Source organism: Xiphophorus maculatus, chromosome 22 (assembly GCF_002775205.1).
Source record: "Xiphophorus maculatus strain JP 163 A chromosome 22, X_maculatus-5.0-male, whole genome shotgun sequence".
Taxonomy (NCBI): domain Eukaryota; kingdom Metazoa; phylum Chordata; class Actinopteri; order Cyprinodontiformes; family Poeciliidae; genus Xiphophorus; species Xiphophorus maculatus.
Genome location: NC_036464.1, coordinates 11,966,528 through 11,977,872, shown reverse-complemented (window position 1 = coordinate 11,977,872; position 11,345 = coordinate 11,966,528). Strand labels below are relative to the sequence as shown.

The following is an 11,345-nucleotide window of genomic DNA, read 5'->3' as shown; positions in this document are numbered from 1 at the left end:
GCCAGACTCTCGTCAGACTCAGGGGGTCTGCAGCCTGCGCTCCCCTCCCCTCCCCCGCCCCTCGGCAACATTATTGGCTACATTCAGTGTGGGACTGGTGCTGATGAAGACTCAGCCAGGTCCCCTCTGAGCGTAAACCATCTGCGCTGAAGATCGCACTTGTTCATGCAAGATACGCGACTGGTAAAATAATGTCATATTTTGTAAAGCAGAAAATAAATGCTTTATAAGGAGGCTGAAAAAAAGTCCAGCTGATAAGGTGTCCTTTATAATCAAAATCAAAAGTTTAACTTTTGTTCTACTTAGGTGATTGAGCATCGTAAGAAAACTTTTTTGGTTGGTATATGGTCGATTCACCTAATTTCATAATTATAAACTCCTTACAAATTAAGTTGTAACTTGTGAGTTTCTGTTATTTAACAATATTCACAACCAAATGTGCTCATTGAGAGAAAAAGACAGCTTTTTGTAATAATAATGCTGAACTCTGCTTGATCTAATAGAAATGTTTGTTTTTATAAAGCACAGCCGTCTGGAAGGCAAAGTAGGCAACTGCTTGGGACCCCGGGGCAGCAGGAGGCCCCCAGGAGAGCTTCACTTCTCAAATGTAACATAGATTAAAAGAAAAACAGCTTCTCATCTGTAGTCATATTATTTAAAAACAGTGCTTTGAAGTTATTGTTTAAAGTTTCTAAAGATAAAATTCAAAAGAATGTGAAATTATTTTTATTTATGCAGGGGGATATCTTCACTGTCTGATTTTAGGTTACCTGCCATGATTTAAAGCTGCTAGGTATTCCTTTCTGCTAGTGTCTATGCTGGAGCCAGATTTCATGCACATTGTGACAGTAAACAATGCTTAATAAATAACTGATGATCACAAGATAAACTCGTAAAACAATTGCAACTAATTTTAGAAGGTTAAGTGACTTACTGGAGGGTCAAGCAAAAATGTGCAAAGGATTTCAAATGCCTCCCTAATCTTGTCATAATATTAAGTTGAATCTTAAAGTTATCGTCTTCCCAGCATGCTGCCAGGCTAACTCACTCACAAATGAGATTTTAGCAGATGAGCCTGGCAAAGGACCAATTCCAGCACCACTTGACCTTTAAAGTCATGTCTCTTCCCACCAATCAGAATCATAAAGACTGCGGGGGACCTGCAGACAAACTGTTTCACAAGTGGGTGTTAATTATTCTGTTGTTATTTATGTTTCCTCCTCTAATAGGATGAGTTGTTTACTGCGTAAATTAAACATCTCATGAATATAAACCTCGAGGGACTTAACAATTGGCAAGAAATACCAATCTGGCAGACTTTGATGTGATCTCTGGCACATAATAATTAAACGAAATAAAACTGAGACAAAATGCACTATTCTGAAGATTGATACAGATTGGCTAAATTTGTTGTCATTAATAATTATTGTCAACATTATTTTTAGGGTCATAAAGAGCCTGAACTTTATATCCACTGCAACTGTCTTGTTGTGGAAAGCCTGCAGATAAAATACAGGACAAATACAAAGGAAACAATGCACATTCACTCCTCTTCTTAGAGTAAATTAATACTCCTTCCTACTAATTCACCTTTCTATCATAGCCCAAAAAGGTGATTGTTTTTTAACTTCATTACTTTCCTTCTGAATGAAAGTATGAAATATGGATACTCCTCACACAGAGTTCTTAACATAATTTAAACCAGACACCTTTTGCATCACCCATTATCTGAGATCTTACCATTTAGGTATCATACGCCCAACTGCATTTTCCAGATTCAGAAAGATCTGCTTCCCAGGCCAGAAGGAACAAAAAGTCTCTCCAATGAATTTTAGGTCTTATTTGCCCTTATTCAAGCTCTCATGGGCTTTCAATAAGAGGTTGAATGAGAGTTTTGGATCTCATTGGAGCGAAAACTCCAATAAGAGCCACATCCTACTGTTCCCATCCCAATGTGTGCAGAAATCATGCAAAGAAGTTTACCCAAGAGGTATTCTGAATAGATGCCAGTGTAACATAGTTAATGTTGTATAGAATTCCATTTGTCATTACTTCCAAGTTTGGGTTCATGTGTAATTTAGATCAATCAGATCAATTTCATGTGACTCCATTTGATGCTGACTAGGATCCATTCTACTCTATTTCTACTAAGTGTGTTGGATGGGCTTTAGGTGATAGCGGTTGTATTGTTTGTGGGTGTGAACATTGGTTAGGTTTACACATTTCAGTGCAAACACGGCATTGCCTGATAGGCATTTCTGTGCTACAACTGCTGTATTTATCACAGCGAGTTTAATATTTGGTCTGGGTCAGAAGTGTTAATCCAGGACATTTTGTTTCTTTGGGACACAAATAAAAACATTTCACCTTATATGTTCAATAATCTTTAGGTGGAAATTTTACTTGGTTGCAGTCAGTGTGATGATTTATGATTGTGATTATTCATACTGTTATTTTTGTAATCACCATAATTATTGGATTGATTTGTTCTAATGGTGTATATTAGGTTTGTTGCTTTTGATGGGAAATGGAAGTCTGAGGTAGGATGCAGATATTTATTAATTTTGGGGTGAGAGTTGCCTCTTTTTTAACCTGAACTCTTTTGAGTCTGATTGTATGATCTGGTGTTGGGCAGTTGTTCATTCATTCAACATGTTCTTGCCGCCCTCTGTTGGTCACAATGCAACTCTACAATATGTATGGGAAACAAATTGCAACACTGGCAGAGGGGTTACGCCATCTGCTGCTCAAAGTACAGCACTACACCAAACTGCCATCAAGCTGCAGACAGGGAAAAAATGTTATTTCTATAAAATATTATTTTTAACAGTTTTTTTGGCTTCATAAAATTGAGGTTTCTCACTTTTACAGTTTGTTTCCATTGTTTTTATTCATTTTTTTATGTATATACCAAAGTTGCCTCTCTGTACAGTCGAAATTTTTAACAAATGTTTGCATCCAGGCTCTTCTCTATATTGCAAAATATATTTATGGGGAAAAAAAGTCAAGGAATTCTCTATTTTGCAGTACTACAACTTTTAATGGATGAATGTTTTCCTGGATTTAATGCGTGTGGTCTACAGCAAAATTTCATTTTGTGTATTTAAGGATGTTGATTAGCCAAATTAATATTTTTTAGAATATTTTTGTTCTTACTAATGTTTGCTTTAAAATTAAACTTGCCAGAATTTTTTGTTAGTGACATAAATGGCACTAACACAGATAGACATAATTAGGTATAGCATGCACTCCTGTTTGTGACATTAACGTTCTCAGTATTTGACATAGTTATTCTGATTTCAAATAGTTAATAAACACTTATATATTTTTGACAAATGTTTTTGAATTAGTGATAGTGTTTAAGTTAACCATACAACGATGTGTGGACCTATACGTTTTCTTTAAAAAAACAACAACAACAACAACAAACAAACAAAAAACAAACAAAAGAAGCCCCACTTAATTATTTTAGCACCCTATTTGGGCTGCTGCCCCTATTAGACCTTGTTTAGATTTGCCCTGGAAGTATAAATGTGGTATAAAAGTTATGTCCTTCAGGTTATCCTTTTTTATGCAGATTTCTTAAGTCCCTTGACTCTGCTTTTGACTTGAACTCAATTTTAATATATTTATGATTATTCGCGGTGATATGCAGTCCTGTCGGAAGTCCTGTCATCAATTATATGTGGTGACGTCAGTGTCCTGAATGCGTGAGAAACTCATGCCTGCAGAGAATTGCATGCCCTGTCGCGGGAACGCGCATTGCTCTCAACTCTCACATATTGATAACTAAACGGACTGAAATATGACCGACGAGGCAACTTTTAAAAATATTCGCAACTGTCATGTTTGTTATTCATAAAAGCCCTAAAATTGTGGGTCATCTTTGCCAAATTATGTGCTTTTTCTATTAACAACATAATAGTTCAAGCATTGTGTAACATCAACATTTTTTAACTACGCTGGTTGCAAATAAAAAAACTGTCTAAAAATTACAAAATTACATTCACTAACAGTAAATTGCACAATTCGGTTATCAGTAGGTCTAACTCTAAGTAGTGCACGTTCATCAGAAAACATTCACACTGTTAACTTTTAGCTGTAAAAGCACAAATAAATGCACAACACAGGAAGAATCTGTGTCAGCTGGTGGGTTCTCCACACAATGTTGGACTTGTTGCAGCTGTTACAGGCATTATGAAAATTAAAAGATTCAAATGGTCAAATTATTAAATTTAGGAAAATCTGTCATTGTTCTTTAGCTGTCTTTTTCCATTAAATATTATTTATTGACAGAATGTATATAGAACCTGCTATAAACCAGATCTGCTAGGGATAACATGCAACATGTGCACATTCTACATATTAGCTATATTTATGTCTTATTCATGATTTAGATGCAAGTAAAGAGGATTCTTTTGAAATAATTTTTTGTTGTTTCACCAGGGGATGCAAATATCAGCAGCCTCAGAATTTGCTTTCCCAAAATGTCTTTCTTAACTCTGTATTTGTCTGCGTTAACAACCCTGCATATCATAACAGGGTATTTGTGTACCCTGTTTTTCAACTCAAAAGGTATCATACAGATATGAACGCCACACCAGAGGAGATGTGTCCTTATGTAGAAAATTTGATACAACCCTTAACTGTCTAATCTTTTCACATTGCAGGGCGTTTTCTGGCAAGGGAGACTTGGAGGCCGTTGATATTGACCTTCCTCATCTGGCACAAGTGGACTATTTGATCTTATACATATCAACAGGGTAAGACAGCAAACATCATTTAAAGGGACTCCACTTTAGTGTACTAACTGTAAGTAGTGCACGTTCATCAGAAAAAATCCACATTGTGGATGTTTTCCACAGTCTAGCGTTTTCCACAAACTAACTTGTGTAGAAGGAAGAGTCAGCTGGTGGGTTCTTGACACAATGTTGGTACCACTTGTTGCAGCTGTTACATGCAATCTGAAAATGAAAAGATTCAATTAAATTTAGGAAAATCTTCTAATTATTCTTTAGCTGTCTTTTTCCTTTAAATAATACTTATTTACTTAACATAATGTATCTTCAGAACCTGCTATGAAGCTATTTATAGCAGGTTCTGCTATAGCAATAACATGCAACGTATTATACACATCCTACATATTGTCTTATTTCGCATTTTTAGACCTACTGATAACCAAATTTTACATTTACCGTCAGCGAATGTAATTCTTAGACTATCTTCTATTTGTAACCACCGTTTAAGAGCTGGTTAAAAAGTTTTGATGTTACACAATGCTTAAACTATTATGGTCCTAACAGAAAAAGTGGGGAATTGCACACATTGATTATGGACAACCCTGGACATCCTCTTCATGAGACTGTCTTGGGAAGGCAGAGTATCTTCAGTCAGAGGCTTTTTCAAATTAATTTGACATTTAGTTTCCCTTTGGGATTAATAAAGTATTTTTGAATTTGAATTTTAATATTCAGTGTAAAACATTCGACTCAAACGACTCGGCAAAGGTGTCAAAACCGTATTTTCTTCAATTAATCTGTGAAAGAAAATACACCTTTAAGGGCTTATATGGATAAGAAACATGAAAGTTTTACGAATATTTTTAATGGTTGTTTGGTCAGTCATATTTCGGTCCGTTTTGTCACTAATATCTGAGAGTTTATAACGATGCGCGTTCCCGCGACTGGTCATGCAATTTTCGGCAGGAATGCGTTTCTTGGCACAACACCCCTCGCAGTCTCTTGGTGTCGACAGACCGTCTCTTCTGCAAGAAGGTTGGAAGTTATAACAGGTAGGAAAACGCTGAAATATCACTCTGTGAAATACATGCTTTCACAAACTGTGCGAAGTGAAAAAAAACGAGTGTAAAGTCCCCTAACTGCTCTCCAAATCAGCGCTACGTCATCCACTGTACGGAGACAAAAAAGTGAACTAACATAAAAAAATAACATTTAAGCAGGTGCGAGCTGCACAGAGAAAGAGGGGTTTCGCTGCCTGAATCCCCAAAAGGGGTAAAAATAAAATGTTGAGGGGTATAAATTTTTATGTATCTCATGGTCTGTATTTTAACATTTACCATAGACGTGTTATAAGTTGAAGAGATTTCAGACCCTTCATAAAAGTGGGCCATACCTTAAACCTGCTGTTTATTGTACCAACCTGCGCTTATAACTCAAACCCACTACAGAGATTCCTCAAGCATTCACAGTGTGTGCAGATAAATTCACTTTTTAATCTTTTGCGTTTAGATTGTCTTTTCACAGTTATGTACATTCCACAAAGCCTCTTAGTGTGTAAGCAAATCTTTTTTTTAAGTAAAACTTTAGCTAAATAAAGTTAGCAAGAACACATTTTGTTGTGCTTAATAGTTGAAGTTAGCATACGATTTGAAGTTCCTTTACGAGCGGGAGTTTCACTTTCCTTAAAGAATTTGAAAGGTTGAATCACATGCCAACTTCTATAATGTGTGTGGTTGGTTCATGCAAAATAAACCGTTAAATTGCGGATTATTTGTTGTAGTCCAAAACATGCCAGAGAGTTCTGCCTGATTATTTTTTAGGACTGCTCTTATTTTCTGAAGTAAGAAAAGTTAGCTCCCCATTACCCTTTAAGTAAAATGCTCAGTTTGCTCAGGAAATGTTCAGACATCCCACGTAATGCTGACTGGTAAATTGTCTTGCCCGCTTGAATTTCATTTTGACTCAAACACATAAGTTACCTATTTGGACGAAAGTCCTTCTGGTATCTGTTGATAACTGACATACCTTCAGTTCAAATTTCAAAGTTCAATGTTGCTCTATGCATCAGGTTAAAATTTTGTTTATTATGGCCTTCAGTCAAAGGTGTGAATGAGATAATACCTTTATAATAGTATATTATAATTAATTCTTTTATTTTGTTTTAATTTGGACACAGCAATATAAAAGCAACTCATTACATGCTTAACAAATGTCAGGAAAATGTTCGGATTGCGTTGACATTCTTGTCTGTGTTAAAGTTTTCCTGCAGGACCCTACTGATGTCAGCAGTGTTAGTTGTTCACGGTGGTGCCTGGGCCATACCAGATGAGATGGGCCCTGCCTCTGTTGATGGGGTGAAAGCAGCAGCACGCCATGGAGCTTCAGTCCTGAAAAGTGGAGGAAGTGCACTGGATGCTGTTGAGGCTGCTGTTAGGTCTTTGGAAGACAATCCCATTTTTAACGCAGGTGCATAAAATTCCATTTATCACTTCAAGATAAATTTACACAGCTTAGTTTGAATTTACAATACTCTAAATGAGTTATCTGTTAGTAATATAAAAAACAACTGACAATACCCATTTACTATGCAATCCAGACGTATCAGAACATTGTCTCCATCTAATGGTGTTGATAGTAATATTTTAATTTTATTTGTAATGTTCCTTAACTTGTGCTTGTTGGCCTTTTCACAAGATTCATCTTCAACATTTTAGTGTCTCATATCCCTCCGAAGTTTGGAGACTTTAAAGATTGTAATAGATCTGGGTAAACACCACAAAAGCTGAATATTAACAATGTTTTATTGTGGGAGCGTGGACAATTGAAGAAGTAGTAGCCAAAACATGCAAAATCTTGCTATGTTTTCTTTCTGTACAAACACATTACAAAATATCTTCAAACCATTCCCTTCAGGGCATGGAGCAACACTCAATGTTGATGGAGAAGTGGAGCTGGATGCCATTATTGTGGATGGAAGGACACTTGCCAGTGGGGCGGTGTCTTGTGTAACAAACATTGCTAACCCTGTGTCCCTGGCAAGAGCTGTCATGGAGAAGGTCTTTTTATTCTACTTTATTATTTATTGTTGTGTTGTGTTCTCTTTCTTTCTTTAAGGAAAATAAAACATAAGTTAAATAGTATTAGTGATGGATGGGGACTCTTTTTTTAATACTTTTGCTTATCAAATATGAAAAAAACTCAAGCATTATCATCAGTTAGTTGAATTTTAGTATGTAATAAGCTGTGGAAATTTTCAGACATCCCACATAATGCTGACTGGTAAAGGCGCGAACCAGTTTGCAGAGAGCATTGGCATCAACACCGTTCCCACTGATAAACTGGTGACAGAATATGAGAAGAAGGAATGGGAAAAGCACAAGAAATACATTGCAGGAGTAATGCAAGAATTCAACACTAAATGGTATGCAGTTTTATAATGCACTGTTCAATTGAACTTTTATATGATGTATGTCTATTCTGCTTTCAGTAAAACCAAAAGCCCTTTATATCAAGCCATACGTTTTGATCTGAGGAGGCTACTCAGTCAGACAATAATATTTGAGTGTCTATTAGATTTTTCTAATGTCATTCTGACTATTTATAGAGTTGAATGATATCTAACAGCAGATACAATCTGACTTTCATACAGATTAGTTGATTTTGAGGACTTTGAGCCCAATTGTACAAAAAGCTTTTATTACAATATCTCTGTTAGATAGTTAAATGGCAATTTTGATAACATTTAACACATATTCCTCGATACTCAGTTTTTAACATAACTGTCTCCACACTCTTATTAAGCTGTCTAATTTTGGCCACAAAGATCTGTTCCACTTAAGGGAATAAAGGACAGTGAAAGTTCATCCTAATGGGTACATATAAGAAGACAGAGTTTCAATCTACCACACCTGAAATTCTGTAGCCTTAAAACATATTTCAACAAATCAGTTCTTTGCGATTTGCAAAGACGATTGGAACTTGATATGTTGTGCAGCTTTGGGGCCAACATACAAATCCCCTTGAATCCGACAGATCACTCCAAATTATCTGTCTGTATATATGCAGACTGCACGTTTTATTTTTTAGTTAACAAACATTTCTCATTGAAAGGGCTCATGATACCGTTGGGGCGGTAGCTGTGGACTGTGCTGGGAATGTTGCATGTGCAACATCAACTGGAGGCATCAGGAATAAAATGGTTGGCAGAGTTGGAGATTCTCCTGTGATTGGTAGGTAGTCATTTGAAATTCTGAAAGAACTTAATTATTTTCACTAAATTTTTTAATGAAAATAATTTTTAATTAAATTCTGTTCAAACAGATTAAAAAATATATTTTTGTTTGTCTTGTAATTAAGGCTGTGGAGGATATGCTGATAACTCAAGTGGTGCGGTATCATGTACTGGACATGGAGAATCTATTCTTAAAGTGACTCTGGCCAGACTCGTCCTGTCTCATGTCGAACAAGGTAAAAAAAAAAACAACAAACAAAAAAACCACAAACCACATAAAGTAAGATTTTGCCTGTAGTCAAGCATTTTTTGCATGATCAAGTTTAAAGTTAGATGAATTTCTGTGCTTTTTTGTACTGCTGTAATTTTCAGTTCATAAACAGTTTTTTTAGGTGAAAGTTTCAAATGTGCCAGCCCTTTAAAAAAATGGAATTTTATCACGTAACTTTTAGTGAAATTAAACAACCACACAATTATTCAAGCAATAAGTTCTCTTTTATTTCCTTTCTGCTGTCACAGGAAAATCAGTAGCAGATGCCTCACAGTTGTCCCTGCAGTACATGAGTGATCGTGTCCAAGGAGCAGGTGGCACAATTGTAGTTGCTCCGTCAGGGCAGTGGGCTGCAACATTCACCACCGAGCGGATGGCTTGGGCTGCTGCTGTAGACGGTGAGCTGTGGTTTGGCATAAACCCAGAAGAGAGGCTGAAAGAGAAACTGTCCCAGTAGAAGAAGGGTTTTTTAATTAATTTTTTGAATAGTAAATGACAATCATTTCAGAAGTAGTGTGTTCTCTTTTATAGAAGTGTTTTTCTTTCACTCTGTGCATATTAGTGAGCAATGGACTATAATTAAATATGTGTACAATAATAAAAAGAATGAATTTGCTTTCATTTCAAAAATATAAATGGGAAGTATGTTTATGACTGACTAATGTATTGATTGCTTGATATGTGTTTCATAAAATATTTTCACACATTAAGTTGTTTATTGTCAAACACATATTTGACTCCAATGGTAATAAAAAATCTCTTGTAAAGTAGACTCACAAGGACTTATTGGCATTCATATAATTCCAAACATTGCTGTCTTATACTGTCTTATACTGCTTAAGCTTTTGTATGTTTCCGAAGTGGCCTTCTAACATCATATATAACTAGAAATAGAGAAAGTGTTAACTTTTGCATACAAAAGACCACATTTCCAATTCCTATGTAAAAAAGAATTAAATAAGAATTTAATTCTTATTAAATTAAGAACTAAATTCTTAATTTAAGAATTTTAAATTCTTAAATTAAGAATTTTAAATGATTTAAAAGATCATTTAAAATATGTTTAAAAGATCTTTTAAACATTTAAAAGATTGCTTTTAAATGTTTTATTCAGTTAAAAGCAATCTTTTAAATTAATAAAACAATGCCTCGGTTAGCTATGTTTATTTTATGTAGTATATTTTTGCAACAATTTTAAAATGCAAGCTTTGTAAACACAAGGGAAATAGTCTACCTAACTATTTGGGCTGAGTGTGGAATAAAACTACCAAGTTCAGTGTTGAGAGATTGTTTTCAGGGAAACTACCTATGAGTTTCTGTAAGGTTACTTAATGGGTTCAAATATGTATATATGTCATGTCCGTTATGACATATAACGTGACATGATAGACATACTGTATATGTCATGTGTTCTTGGACAGGTTGTCCTAAAATGTGAATTTCCCTTTGGGATTTATAAAGTATATTGATTGATTAATTTATTCAAACCTAATGAACATATTATTACATATGGGAAGTCATGTTCTCAGACAGATAAGATCATGTCAAACAGCTGGACTTTATGTATGAACATGTCACAGCTGATGTGTTACTTTGGAGGGAATGTGGGGAAAGCACAATAAGAATGTTATTAGGGGCAAAAACAATCTGACCGAGGGAGAAGAGCAGATCAAAGGAAGAATACCTTTGTCCCATCTTGGTAAGCTAAAGATTGTTTATATTCAATAATGACACATTTTTCCATTTGTTCGATTTTCTTGAAACTTTTTTTTTTTTACTTTCAGAGAACCATTGTAAATGTTTCCTAAACTTTATGGGTTGATCGAGACCTAAAAGCTTCCTGCACTTAATATATAAAAAATAATGTCCTAGTTTCCAGAAGATTCTGGGTGTACCAATAGGTAACTCAGCATTCTATTAGAATGACCAGTCCATTTAAATTAGGTGTGTGGATGTGCAAGAACTGGAAGCCATTGTTCTAATAGTCAACACAAGCTTTTAAAAATGTCATAAACAAGATATTAGTAAAATAAATATTAAAACAAGGCATTGTCCAATAGGACTGGTAGAAATCTGACCTGAAAAATTCTACTAAATAACTAAA

The 11,345-nt window shown here is 35.2% G+C and overlaps 1 protein-coding gene across 1 annotated transcript; it reads left to right on the top strand.

Moving 5' to 3' along the window:
* The first annotated feature begins 5,695 nt into the window (after window positions 1–5,695).
* Window positions 5,696–10,013, top strand: LOC102225475 (isoaspartyl peptidase/L-asparaginase-like). The gene is made up of 7 exons (XM_005807624.2): window positions 5,696–5,791; window positions 6,998–7,205; window positions 7,653–7,795; window positions 7,997–8,160; window positions 8,850–8,968; window positions 9,096–9,206; window positions 9,490–10,013. Exons 2-7 carry the CDS (start codon window positions 7,019–7,021, stop codon window positions 9,696–9,698), a joined length of 933 nt encoding a protein of 310 aa, XP_005807681.1. The 5' UTR covers window positions 5,696–5,791; window positions 6,998–7,018; the 3' UTR covers window positions 9,699–10,013.
* The last annotated feature ends 1,332 nt before the right edge of the window (window positions 10,014–11,345 follow it).

Excerpts from the sequence above, each read along its gene's own strand:
- LOC102225475 (XM_005807624.2), top strand. The coding sequence starts at position 7,019 with ATGTCAGCAGTGTTAGTTGTTCACGGTGGTGCCTGGGCCATACCAGAT. Across the intron at positions 8,161-8,849 it reads CAAGAATTCAACACTAAATG|GGCTCATGATACCGTTGGGG; the intron begins GTATGCAGTTTT and ends TCTCATTGAAAG. Across the intron at positions 8,969-9,095 it reads TGGAGATTCTCCTGTGATTG|GCTGTGGAGGATATGCTGAT; the intron begins GTAGGTAGTCAT and ends CTTGTAATTAAG.